Source organism: Sinocyclocheilus anshuiensis, unplaced genomic scaffold (assembly GCF_001515605.1).
Source record: "Sinocyclocheilus anshuiensis isolate Anshui unplaced genomic scaffold, SAMN03320099.WGS_v1.1 scaffold190, whole genome shotgun sequence".
NCBI classification, from domain to species: Eukaryota; Metazoa; Chordata; class Actinopteri; order Cypriniformes; family Cyprinidae; genus Sinocyclocheilus; species Sinocyclocheilus anshuiensis.
Genome location: NW_015547663.1, coordinates 1,451,573 through 1,466,459, shown reverse-complemented (window position 1 = coordinate 1,466,459; position 14,887 = coordinate 1,451,573). Strand labels below are relative to the sequence as shown.

General features: G+C 38.0%; 1 protein-coding gene across 1 annotated transcript in view; it reads right to left on the bottom strand.

Moving 5' to 3' along the window:
- LOC107702427 (ankyrin repeat and fibronectin type-III domain-containing protein 1-like) overlaps nt 1-14,887 on the bottom strand; it is a 95,717-nt gene that overhangs the window by 66,843 nt on the left and 13,987 nt on the right. The window contains exon 4 of the mRNA XM_016504749.1: nt 14,304-14,533. Coding sequence (XP_016360235.1) covers nt 14,304-14,533 — 230 coding nt within the window. The remainder of the gene's footprint in view (nt 1-14,303; nt 14,534-14,887) is intronic.

Below are 14,887 nucleotides of genomic sequence, written 5' to 3'. Positions count from 1 at the left end.
GATAGTAGCTGATCAATCTCGGGGGTTGGGCTGGGTCCGCTAGGCTTAACTGTTACTTGTCTCTGTGCTCGTGCTGGAGCTTGTTCACTTACGTCGGTGCTCGTGCTGGGGCTGGTGTTGGATGCCGATTTTGGAAAGTTTTTGCTGGGATGGGCATTTTAAAAAATCTGAAATTCACTTTTGCGCCATTATTTCCTTGTATTAAAGTTAATCTTGTTAGCATTCTGTATAGTTCATGTTTGATACCACGCGCCAGCGTCACGTGTTCATGAGGATTAGGCTAATCATCCCATATAGAAAACATCACAAGTAAAATTAATCATGTTTATAAAGATAAACATGGGTTTATTATAGCCCACGTACAATTTACATTTCAGAGATCATTACAAATAAATTATCAAATGCTAAAACTGAATAAATTTAAATGAACAAACTTGGCCTTGCATTTGCAACCATGTGAAAACAGGGGGTGCTACAGCCCTCTCAGCACCCCTACTTCCCGCATCCCTGCACTGTTGTTATATTTTATTGCAAAGTTGATGTTATTAAAATAAAATATTTACAAATTATTAAAAAATTTAAGTTTTTATCCATTTAATAAAAGCTGGTATCCAGCCCATATTTAAAGTGAAGTCATATTGTGAAACGTCTCAGGTTACGTATGTAACCATGGTTCCTCGAGGGAACGAGACGCTGCATCGGAGGACGCTTCGGGAACGCCCTTCAGCGTGACCGACTCTGAACCTCGTGTGTAATCAGACCAATAGACGGGCGAGCTATAAAAGCACATGCGGTGAGACCAGCGTCAGCTTCTAGGAGTGAAGCAAGCGCTGGCAGAGATGCCGAAAGTATGGCCCCGAGACGCAGCGTCTCGTTCCCTCGAGGAACCATGGTTACATACGCCAGGCTCTGGTCTAGTCTTCCTAACAGACGACGTGGGTCTGAGGGCCGTCGTTTTCAATAACAGACTTCAGCTATGAGTCCTGATGCTGTGGCCCAGGACCTCGGGGGGCAGGCCCCTCTGGGGAAGAGTGGTGTACACCTCATTACACGGTGCCCATCTCTCCTCAGTGCCCTCAGGAGATCAGTCTGCCAACCCTGCCGGTGTTCCAGGGCGCAGCGGTCTCCTGCGAGCGCCACTCTCAGTCACCGCCCGGAAACGTAGCGGTGCTAAGAGGCTCGCCACCTCCGTGGAGGTTTCTAGAGCAGCAGGTTCGGTTGTCCCCTGCCGGTCCGCCGTTACAGGGCACCGAGCTAGCTGCTCACATTACACCAGAGATCAGTCTCGAGAGACTGATTCCCTTGGTAGGCTTTTTGGCAGCATGGAAACTACTGCCAAATCGGTCATGAGTGGCCACCCTGCCCGCGGTCTGTGGAGTGGTCGCCATCTGACGTGGCATATAAACTGCCTGGAGATGCTGGCCGTGCTTCGTGCACTAAGACACATCCTCCCAGACCTAAGAGGTCACCATTTGTTGTTGCGCACCGACAACACAGCGGTGGTCTCTTACATCAACCACCATTTTCATTTATTTTCATTTGATGTAGTAAAATGGCTAAATAAAAAATTAAACTTAAAATATAAATAATATAAAATAATACAAATTATATAGACATATAAAAAAAAAATACAAAAACTAATTTAAATGACAAAAAACGCCCAAAGTCACCAAAATAAACACAAAACCTAATCCAAAATATTAATAAAAACTATTAATAATTAATAAAAAATAATATGTTATATATAAAATATTAATAAAAAAAAATAAAAACTATTAATATTAATAAAAAACTATAACTAGCATCTCCCTAATATATTACAATAACACTGACAAAAGTCAAATTGTGAAATATAAAGTCGCAAATACAAGAACTACAACAAATAAACTTACAATTGCAAATGTGAAATGTAAAATTGCAAATGTGAAATCTAAAGTCAAAATTATGACAAATAAAATGCAAGACACACATTTTGAAACAAATCTGCAATTACAAAAAATGAAGTCTGAGACTTCAGTCATACTCAGCGAGGTCAAACAAAATCAAACAAAATCCAGCAGAAATGAGAGAGCAATCTTGAACCGTGTGAAAATGTGAACACAACAAAATGTCTGAGAACAGTAAATGCCAGGCGACCAGCACTTTGAGCTTAGCGGCTTTGAGATTTCTAATCGAGAGAATTGCTATCGACAGCTTGTTGATTTTGGTGAAATGTCACACTCAGGAAGCTCTATTGGGAACACGACACAGGGCTGCTCTTGTTACAACAGTTCAGGGGCGACAGCTGTCAATCTGTGGGAGTAAAAGGAGCCTGGAAGGACTGTAATTGCTTTAAAACACGAACTGATACGGTCTTTCTGTCTGTGATGCAGAGCAGACACCGAATGAACACTGCTCTTCTAAACGTTTGTTCATCCTATGACTCTGACAGGTCTGAAGATTGAACATAACCTTAAAGCAAACAGCACAAACAGAGTTCATTCATTCATATAATGCGTTAAAGTGAGGCATCAAGCTATAAAGCAGGTGTCTACAAAGCTCATACTAAAACTGACACCTCCACACAGCAGAAAAACGGGTCGCAGCTGTGCATACGGTGGACAGATAAATGCTGGGAGCAAACACTCTCACATCAGAACCTAACACATTGGCAGACAGGAAACGGAAGCATTCACCATCCCAAAATATCTGCTTGGATGGACAGCCATCTGGTCTTCTGAGCTTACAAGTGAAGACTTACAGATAGATGGCTTTTACTATTTCCCTTCATAAACATGTCAAATAAAAACCACAGCAATTCTCCTTTTCACAATACCGAATCCTGCTTCTGCCATGGTAGAATGTACTAAATCTCTCTTCACTGCTGCATCACCGTTGATTTTCACATGAACATCAAGAATGTGTTAACCAGTGATGGGGCAGCTAATCTGAAACTCCGCTTCACGTCAGGTGGTTCTTGGCCTCCACATTGTGCATTAAAATAATTTAATGCACAGCTAGCCGTGCATTATCCCGCTTATACCATGGTCATTTGCAAACACTGACAACTTAAAGCTGTTAATGATCTTTGTAGCGCAATATTTGACCGGAAGGGTAACAAATGGCGGTTATTTTCGTCAGTTACAGCTCATTAGCTCTAGCATTCTGCCCGCTTCAAATCAGACACAGAGATGAAATAGTGCAGTAAGATCACATTTATTTGAATGAATTATACAGCATTTATTTGAATTAATTATCGATCGAGAGAGAGAGAGAGAGAGAGAGAGAGAGAGAGATGTGTTTGTGTGTGTGAGTTACCTCCATATTGAAGCAGATATTTAAAATTTTAAATTGTTATAATATTATTGTTTTATTGTATTTTTGGTCAAATAAATACAAATATTTTTTAAGCATAAAAAATACTTATTTTAAAAACTTTTTTAAAACTCAATTAGCAGTACTTTTGAACAGTAGTGCATGAAAAAAATGCTAAATACTAAATATTTTTAACCACTCACTTATAATTATCAGTCCAATTACATATGATAAATGCATAAATGTACATGAACAATCCTAAAGGACTGACCAGTACATGTTTAAGTACTACCTTCGTTCAAAAAAATCACAATTTGTATGAAAAAGTAACTTGTTACCAGAACTGTTTTGGGTTTGCTATGTAAGCAAACTTTAAAGGGAACGAGTAAGCGAACACAATTAAGATATTTTTGATGAATTCCGAGAGCTCTCTGACCCTCCCATAGAAAGCAAGGATCCTAACACGATCAAGGTCCAGAAACGTAGTAAGGGCATCGTTAAAATAATCCATGTGATATCAGTGGTTCAACCGTAATTTTATGAAGCTACAAGAATACTTTTTGTGCGCAAACAAAACAAAAATAATGACTTTAGTCAACAATTCGTCTCCTGTGCGTCACCCTGGTGCCATTTTGGATACATACAGTGGTGTGAAAAAATGTTGGCCCCCTTCCTGATTTCTTATCCTTCATTTAAAAACTGCATGTTGTGTTCACTTGTGTTATCTTTTACTAATATTTAAATTTGTTTGATGATCTGAAACATTAAAGTGTGACAAACATGCAAAAAAAATAAGAAATCAGGAAGGGGGCCAACACTTTTTCACACCACTGTATGCAATGAATGTACGTGGATACATTGTTTAAGCTTTGATCTGAACGTAAACAACGTATCCACGTACATACGTTGCATACATTGTTTACGTATGTGATACTATCCAAAATGGCACCAGGGTGACGCAGAGGAGACGATTCATTTTTGGGTGATTTATCCCTTTAAGGCAGTTACTCCCCTTTGAGCCAGTCAAAGCTATATGTCCCCAAACAAATCATAAATCAGCCAAGAGGAAATGCAATGTTGTAAGGCAGAATCTTTTGTGTTCTAGCATTCCTCATTTGCAAGTCTATTTGTATAAAAACATCGGCTACTTGAATAAATGTAAATGTAAAAGAAGCGCGCTAATTGGACAAATTAGTTAGCGTGAGCGCAGCTATAATTGCAGCCCCTGAGGAAGCCGGAGGTGTATGACCTCAAATTACTGTAATCAATAATTCACTTTGACTATATACGGCTCAGTTAAGGTGCATAGCGGACGGCAGGGCATTTAAATGCTAATTGCTTAGCAGCCAGAGGATCATTACGGATGCCTGGTTTATCTAATCTGCCCTCTGAACTCCACAAAGAGTCTTCTGCTTCTTGACCCTGCTCATGCCAGCTTAAACGATCGTACTCGGCTGAAACCGAAGTCTGTTTTCAGCTCTGGATGTAATGAATGACGCGAACAGCTTGAACTGAACTCAAATAACCTCTTTCTGTAGATTAGGCTAGGCAAGCTCGGAGCTGACAGCCAAGACAGTCAAGGGCTTCTAGAACTTCTCACTTCACTGTGCTAATTTGAACAAGGCCTTTATTTTTCTATTTGTCAGTAGAGTAAACTGTAGCATGGTTGTTAAACCTCTCCCAGGCCCAATTAGGGGAGCAATGCTAGCATTCATAGCCCAGATCTCGCTTCTGGTCTGGGAGGAAGAGGGGGCTGTGGTGATGCCCCTGGCAGCTCCCAGCCCTTGTGGCAGCAATATTAAGTGACTGCTGAAATTCATGGCCTGTGCAACCATTTTATATGTCTAGGTGACAACCGGCTTTCATATGGCACAGGCGTTCAGCAACACATTAGCAAATTGTGCCGTTTCATTATTCATTAGGGTGCTGTCGGGAGGGAACGCACCGGCCTGGTGTGAAAAATATGAGTGTTCCCTTTACGACAGTTACTGGCAGTTCTTGGTTTATCAGACTGAAGCTTCAATAATTGAAGCATATTTTGCAACAAGCTGTTATGCAAGTGTGAAATCGCTTTTAAAGTGATGATATATGGCAGAAAATGATCTTAATCGTTAACATATTAATTAACTTAATTTACTTTATGTTCTATATGCAAATGGTTGACACGGCCTGCAGTGTTACATTCTAAATTCAATCTAAAATTATCCGACACAGCATTATTTTATAATTATCATACATGCAGCTTTTGGAGCTTATATTAATTGAGAGACTACAGGGAATGTTTGTACTTTTAATTCATGACAATGCACAATAGTGATGAACGCAAAAAAGTGAATGATGAAAATGAATGCATTAACATATGTGACCCTGGACCACAAAACCAGTCATAAGTAGCACGGGTATATTTGTAGCAATAGCCAACAATACATTGTATGTGTCAGAATTATCGATTTTTCTTTTATGCCAAAAATCATTAGGATATTAAGTAAAGATCATGTTCCATGAAGATATTTTGTAAATTTCGTATCGTAAATATATCAAAACTTTATTTTTGATTAGTAATATGCATTGCTAAGGACTTCATTTGGACAACTTTAAAGGTGATTTTCTCAATATTTTGATTTTTTTTTTGCACCCTCAGATTACAGATTTTCAAATAGTTTTATCTTGGCCAAATATTTTCCAATCCTAACAAACCATACATCAATGGAACACTTATTTATTCAGCTTTCAGATTATGTATAAATCTCAATTTAAAAAAATTGACCCTTATAACTGGTTTTGTGGTCCAAGGTCACGTATATTTTAACATATTAAAAAGGTTCACTGACACATTATGTATCAAGCACCCAAATGCAAGCATGAAATGTGCAAAGATTTTGTATTATTTTACATCAACTTCCCTTTAATGTACCTCAAATATTCTAAAAATAAAAGTATTTTTACTGTGGTATGTAGGGTCTAATACTCAGTGTGAAAAATATCACATTGTAAATCAGTGATTTTTGTCATGTAAATCTACAAATAACAGTTTTATTTGAATATCAAAAATGAAAAAAAAAAAGTAAATATTTAAGATTCTACACTATTTCTCAAAAGACTAATCATGGTTGTTCTTGCTTCCATTGAAGCTTTGGATGATTCTCAAATCATGGAGTATTACATTATCATCAGATTTTTCACAAACTTGTGGATTTCTGTCAGCTTGAATGCTATTCTGAATGCATAAATTTATGCTGATAATATAAATTGTATCAATTACGTTAAGTAATAAACTAGAAAAGGATGCATAACAGAAGCATTTTCACTGGCAATTTTGAACCCCACTGTACCTTTGATCTATAATTTATGGTAACTGAAGGATTACATTAATAATTAATGGAAATTTGAAATTTTGTGCATCAAATTCACAGCTTCTTATTCTCTACTCATAACTTAGTAAGATGCCCTGGCATTTTCTTTTCCCTCTTAATGTGCTGCTAAATTGATTCCACCCACACAAACAATTCATAAACATCTGAAATCAGAGATTCAAACTAGGCTGCTGCACATTGTTATGCAAACTATTATGAAATTGTTCTGAAATTGTCCCATGCTCATCACCTTGGGCTAGACAGCGGCTCCGGCATGGCAGAGAGAGGGCAAGCTTGCCCCCTTATGGTCTCTTAATTAAGTAAACTTTTATATAAGGCCACACTTAAACCTGTAGAAAGCAAGTCTGTCGATCTAGACCACCACACCGCGTCCAAATGAAAAGAAAATAGCCTTCCCCCATTAGACAGCAGGCAAGTTCTCTTTTTGGCGGCGCTTGACTAAGTGGACTCTGTAATGAGTCTGGCCGCCTGATTAGAGTGATAGACACGTAGGAATCCAGCAGGCGCTGCCAGAGACCGCCACAACGAGGAGGAGGGGAGGGGAGACAGGACAGAATGTCTGAGAGAAGTCTGGAGGTAAACATCCCAGAAAAGTCCTAGCAGGAATGCAGACTTTATGCTGGATTGGAGCACTGGAACTAGGGGCACTAGAAGGAGGGGATGGAAAGTGAGTTGGCGTACAATACATTAACCTTGAAGATGATGAAATTGTAAAGAAAAAACTCTGCAGGAGATTCTCCATACAATCCATAAATGATAGCTATTGGATGTTTCTTAGAACAGGCTTTGCTATTATCAATCAGCACTGATTGGAATCCATCACGTAACCATGTGTAGATGGTTGTGGAGATGCTATTCTAGCATGAATAAAGGCTCATGTGGTTTTTCTGTAACAATTATAGAAGGTCCATTTTTTCAAATACGTTCTTTTGTCTAAAAAGTTTGAGTAAAATACCCAGTGATGCCCAAAGCAGTAATATATGAGATGAAAAATTTATTGGGAGCCAGCTTTTGGAAAGATTGGTTTTTAAAGCTTCTGGATCTTCTGTCACATCACATTGTATGCTTTGAGCACCTTGAGCTAAAAGACTCGACCCTCCGACCAGCACTAACCAAGCACCATGGTAACACGTTTAACCAAGGGCAATAAATTGCTGTATCGGTCTGTAGCATCCAACGTATCTTTTGTCGGATTTTTTTCTGCAATATGCATGAGGTTCAAAGTCTGAGAGCACACTGGAAATCTGGGAGTCAAAATATTATTTTAACCTTTTTTTTAGGATTTTGAAGAATTTAAACCAATGAAAGGCTGATGGCAAAATTAATTAGAAATATTTAATATTATAAATTATTACTAGGTCAATTATGAAATAAGCAAATTGGTGACACTGACATTGAGTTTTAAAGAGCTTCATAAATAATTACAAAAAATAAATCTTGTGGAGTTCATGCAGTTCGACTGCATGGAATTTTAGACTGAAACATACAAAATGATATGAGTATTGTGGCAAGAGGTTATATGAATTGGTTTCATTATGCTGGATATCTAATATTCTCATTAAGTGTATAGTTGTTTTTCTTACGGTTTTGATACAGATCACCACTTATGCGTCAATTCAGACTTTCCTACGTCAGAATATCAAGCCTTGCACAATAACACAGGCATCAGAACAAAGCTTCTAGCCTTCTGAATTTCATGGCCATCGGTGCTAGAGACTGACTGACACAACCTGGCAACATAATTACACGAAGAGTGCTGCAGACAGCCTTCCAGACTCCGCTTTCAGATGCATTTCGATTTTAAAGGCTTTACTATTCACCATAACAAAGGAGCTCTCCACTGACATTTTCCATGCAGTCATGCCTGAGCTGGATGCAGGGAAAAATTCTGGAATATCTGTGTAACTGTGTTTTCTCCTGCCATGGGGCTATAAAGTTTGACAACTCATCCAGAAGCATTCTGGGAATGAAAAAAACGGAACTTGGGTTGTGGACTGGACACACGCTTTTTTTTTCCTTCTTTTTTTTTTATGTCCACATCACTTCTCAGAAATCCTTCTCTTTGGAAATGGCCCAAGGATTCAAACGCACCGCTTTATCGTGCCTCACTTTCATTCGACAAGGTGTTAAAAAACACCTGGGTGACATGAAATTCTGCCTGTGGTATAAAAACAGAACAAACCCAAACTCTAGTCTCTCATATTTTTGGTCACAGAACAATTTCAGTGGAACAATTGTTAGGAAATTATAGGAGAGTTAGGAATGTATGAATAATAAATAATAAATAAAGAAATAATCTTTATAACGTATGCAGATTATCAATGGCCCTATTATATTGTTAGCCTGTCTGGAGGGAATGAAACAAAAAAGTTAGTGCTGTTATTATTTCCTCACCCTCATGTCGTTCCAAACCCACAAAGTCAAAAGAAGATCTTTTTTGTTATATCTTTACACAAATCTTGCCATACAGTTTCTATGTCTTTTAAACTCAGAAAATGACCATTAAAGTATCATAAACGTAGGTTTGAAAGCATATGATCGATGGGTGAAATATTTCTTTAACACTGTCATGAGACGTGTATGTTCAAGCAAACCTCTGTGCATGTTTTACATTCAGCTCTGAAGGATTTGCATGCATCAATAAAGTTTTATGTGATGTTCACTCTCTAACTGACAGGAAAAAATCAGGGATAAACATTTTGATTAAAAGTAATTAGTATCATAAACTGTCTCATATGGGCGATGTTTGTCACCACATTAATAAGTAATTTTGGAATCATCTCAAAACAGATTTGCTTCTATAAATATGCAAAAAAAAGATCTGGTGCTGGAATTTGACATTTTGAATGTTTTTCTGAGACCTCGCTGCAGTTGCCATGAGTGATGAAATGCGACAGTGGCAATGTTCTCTCCCGCACACAGCTCTCAGACACTCTATCAATCCCAGTTAAAAAAAAAATTTTAAATCCATTGACATATGATTCACTCTTGGTTTATTGAAACAAAAACATATGTCAGGGTGGATTACAACCTCAAACTTTTCGTATTTTACCTTTTTATGTTTTGGACTGTTTTCACTTTTGAGCTTGATCTGTGCATATTTCTCTCCTGATTCAGACTAAATTACTTTTTCACTGGAGAAAGCAATATTATGGAAAGAGGACTTGATTTTTAGCCAGAAACAATGGTTTGAAGTTAAAAATGTTGTGATTGATTGCAATAATCTATCATTTTTAATTGATGGAGTGGAGTTGTGTTGATTATTTGTGGGTTATTGTGATTATTGTTTTATCAGCTGTTTGGATTCTCATGATGGCACCCATTCACTGTAGAGGATCAATTGGTGAGCAAGTAGAAAAATCATCCAAACTTAAATTTCTCCAAACTTGTTTCGATGAAGAAACAAACTCATCTACATCTGGGGGTAAGTACATTTTCAGCAAATTTTCATTTTTGGGTGAACTATTCTATTGATGTGTGCCCTGACAAAATCTTAACCATTGTGATTACCAAACTCAAGCCTATAGAGACCATTTGTAAAAACATTCTTGAAACAAATTACACAGATGCACACAGTGCACACAGATGATATCAGTGGTAGGCCTATATTATTTTGCCAGCACTTGTTTAATGACATCTCCTGAGATCTAAATGGACTCGTTAAGGAAGAGACACAAGCCAAACTAACCACACTAAAAATAATCACAATCAATTTTCTTTTCAAGAACAGACCAATTACTGGATGTCTGTTTTCCACTGTACAACTCACAAACAAGCAGTAAAAATATTATGCAATTCAAAGATTCTTTAAGTTACATCAACACAATTGTGCCTTGCATGCTACACTTTTAAAAAGTTACGTAATCTGACTTTGAAACACATGAAGAATCCAACTTCATTCATTCATCACTATGGAAACGGTGGTGACTGTAGCAGAAAGAAACCTGAACTGATGGGTGCAGTGTCTGTGTTTGTGTCACGTGTCCAACTAAACCATATCAAGTTCCTTCACTGGTCCCTGAAGACAGATTCCTGCGGTGCTCTGGCTAGCACAGCTACACATTATTTTCACATTATGAGCTCGCATCTACTCATACCATCTGCTTTGATGCCTTCACAGCATTTCCACACACCATACTGATATTCAACATTGTTGATGTGCAATAGGATCCGATACCTCGCAATATTAAACACAGTGTTAATTTTTTAAATGCATTATGAACGGCATGATTTCCTTCTTGAGGTAAGCACACTAATTTCTAGATGATTTGTGTTTATATTGGATAGAACAGTATTGGGATGTAATTAACTAAAAGTGGCATCGCTACAAACTTGCGTTGTTTTTTTTTTGCTTGACTGTAGCAGAGTAACGTTTCCAGTAACAAGCTACTAGGGGTGTTTTGCGCAAAAAGCAGTATCCCTTGTTTTTATATTCCATCACAAATAGCACACTTGAATTACTGTGGCCTTTTTGCCTATTGCGCATACTCAAGAGCGCCCCCTATAGCATTTAAAGTAACGTTAATTCAGATTCATTGTATTGAATCAGTTCGTTAAACGATTTGTGTATTTGAGCAGGTTGAAAAAATATATGCAAATATAAACATATTTTTACTGGTTTTAAAGATTTGAAAATAATTTAATAAAATTAAAATTAAAATAATTTAAAAGTATAATAATGCATAAATAATATAATAAATAAAGAGATCAAAATAAAGAAATTCAAATATTCAAAAAACAATTCACCTTTCCATGTGACATATTTTACATCTTCTTTGAAATGCAAAATATTGAATTAAGTCCTTGATTGTTGCTTTCAACTTGATTATATGAATTACAGATCTTCTAGTTTTATTAGATAATTTATCTATGCGGTGTTACCTTGGAGGTTTTATTTTGGAGGTATACAGTGGTGGCCAAAATTATTAGAACACTAGTTCTGTCAGGACCACTATATAACTTAAGAACAAGCATGTTCCCAATAACAACCAAGCTTAAGCACAAGCATGTTCCCAATACAACAACAGCTTTCAGAACAAGCATGTCCCAAATAACAACCAGATAGCTCTGGGACAAGCGTGTTCCCAACAATAAAGAGTCTTCAGTTTTATCAGATTTATAAAAGAAAGATACAGCTTGCGATTTTTTCCGAAAACAGCCAAGCTCCTGGAGGCGAGCCGTGGGCGGAGCTGAAGAGGGCGGAGGGCGGAGCACTTACACTTACTAACAATCACAGACATTTGATGCAGTTTTACAGCAGTACTTATATGACCGGGATCTTTTATCGCTGGGGCTTCTCCATCTTCCAGACACTGTGCAAATCCAGTGTCAGAATGTACCTTGTTATAAAACATTTGTCACTGAAATGACGGGAACAAATAAACACGCTTGAGAACTCCGTTGCCTTAATTGGTATTTAAATAGCATATGTTAATGTTTAACTTATTCATATACATATGGGCTGTATTAAGCAGTATAAAAAGTGTTTTTGTTGCTTTATGAAAACATTCTGAAACATCTGTGTATCGCTTTAATTCCGCCCCCGACTGCAAGCGGCTACTCTCTCCAGTTGGAGGCAGGCTAGTAACTCGAGCAATTAACTGCGGCGCTGCCGAAGACTTCCGTACCCATGAAAGAAACGCGTTAAGCGGCGCGCTCTTGCTCTCGCTCTCGCTTGGTCACTGAGTGCGCGCACGTGCAATCCAACTCTTAATTAACAGTGTAAATAACTCAGAATGCATGAAATGGCACTACCCCCGTTTAAGCGCAGCATATTGCAAGGACAAGCGTGCTGCCAGTGACAACAGATAAGTACCGCACATGCATGAACTAGCACAAGCATTTAACTGAAAACAACTTAATGAGCGAATCAGGCAGCTTATAATCAATGCAGAGAATTCACGTGTTCAAGTTAACGAACTTGAATGAATCAGAGGTGAGACCATTGGGGAAGCGAATTCCACTTCTCTAAATTCCCGATTCCTAGTGATGATGGTGTTTTGCCTGCCGAATTCGCCATTTAATTAGCTATTGAGCAATGCGAAAACTGCTGATAATACTGAGGGACCTTATATATGAATGCTTAGATAGGTGTCGTAGTCCCATAGGTAGATGGGGATCAGCTGAAGGTCAGCTGATGCAAGCTTGACTAACGTGACCTGCCAGAACTAACGCTACGCTTGATTATTTTCACCAGCTAAAAAATTGGTTTTAAATCAGTTATTTCTATCTTTTGCAGTAATGTGTCAGTAGGAAATATCAGTTTACATTTCCAAACATTCATTTTGCCATCAAGTGTAATAATCCAGCAACATCTCCAAGATGCTTCAAGAGATCCACATGCAAAGCTACCTGAAAAACTATGCGCAAAAGCTGCTTTAAACGCAAATGCTGGTCACACCAAATGTTGATTTAATTTAGTTAATAGAAGTTAATTGATAAAGAAAATCTATTTATGACATTATTTTTGACAGCATCCTCATTTTACAGCATTTTTACATAAGTGCCTAAAACTTTTAACAGTACTGTAGCTTTGAAGTTAGGTTTCTTGAAGCATCTTGGAGACATGCCAAATTTCTTCTGCATTTAGTCTGTCTCAGTTTGCTCTGTTTCTTCATGTCATTCCAGACAGACTGGATGATGATGAGATCAGATCTCTGGCTGTTGTCAGACTGCTTGTGCAAACAAAAATCTCATTGGATTATTACAATTAATGGCAAAATGAATGTTTGGAAATGTAAACTGATATTTCCTACTGACCCACTACAGCAAAAGATAGAAATAACTGACTTAAAACCATTTTTTAGCTGGTGAAAACGCTAGTGTTCTAATAATTTTGGCCACCACTGTATTTGTTTTTTCCATTTTATAGATGAGTATGTTATGAGCAAATGACTCCAACTTGTGTTGGAGCATGTGCTGTGTCCTCCACACCATATCTACAAAACATTAATGAGTTTTAAACAAGGTAAAGTTTGATGCAATCCACCCATAATCCATAACCATCCATTCTGAGCAGCTAGCAATGCACAGATTTCATTGTTATTCATGGCCATGATCATTTGAGTCTGGCACATAAAAGCCTACATCACGAATACTTCTTAATCTATCTGCTCTTAACATAAACATTTATATACATAACAGCTTTCTTAGAACTGCACAGAAGCTGCTTCTTTACTATAGTAAATATATGCAGATGGAATTCATGTTCTGCAAAAGTCCCTAATGTAAGGTTACAAGGCAGTGCGTCCTCAAAGCACTGACTCACTGGTGTAGGATGACAGATGAGTGTTCGCTGAATAGAAAGCCATGATCAAACTCCAGGATGAATTCTGGGCAAGCGTACCTCTTTTTTGAACAGTTACACAACTGAACGTCTATGAAGAACCTCACGGCAAAAGCGCAGCAGCTGTGAAACTGTCAAAACACTGTATGCGCTACATCAATATCCGCCTACAAAGGTGGATGTGCTAAGAGATGTCCTTAAACACAAGAATATGTGCAAGTAAATAAACAAGACATTGCAAGAAACAAGCAACGAAGGGCACATTTATAACTAAGACCAGTATGGAATTTCCTATAGTGTCTATAGCTGAGCTCTATTTGACAGCGATATGAAGCATCTCTACCACTCACATTAATGTTCCTGAGTTTCTTCTTGCCCCTCTCTATTCGGCTGAGGAGTCTGTGATATTCTCTAGGCGTTTGCTGGAGAAGGCGGTCATCTACGGATATGGTCTTCCTAAGAGGCACTCTTTCCCTCCAAGGCTCTGGGACACGACTCTCCGAATCCACACTCCGAGGGAAGCGCTTCACTTCCGACAGTGACGACGTCTCCCCTCGGTCATGGTCACGCAGCACTGACCCTGAAAGAGAGAAACAGACACCTCAGGTGATAACTGACACCCGGAGAGAAAGAAAACACCGGAGAATGAGGATAGGACCAAAATCTTGCCTCACAAGAACACACATTTTGAAGTGTTCACACTTACAAAAATATATATTTAGGCCTAAATTTAGGATGTATGTATTTGAATTGCATATAAACTTCCCATCTATTTGGTTTTAACACAAATAAACTACTAAGTTCAATGTGAAATACATACATATAGAAGCCTGTTTCCACCATGTGATTAAAAAAGAGAAATGGTGACTTTTTATCGCACAACTTTTTCTTTTGTGATTCTAAGATATAAACTCAGAATTGTGAGATGTAAACT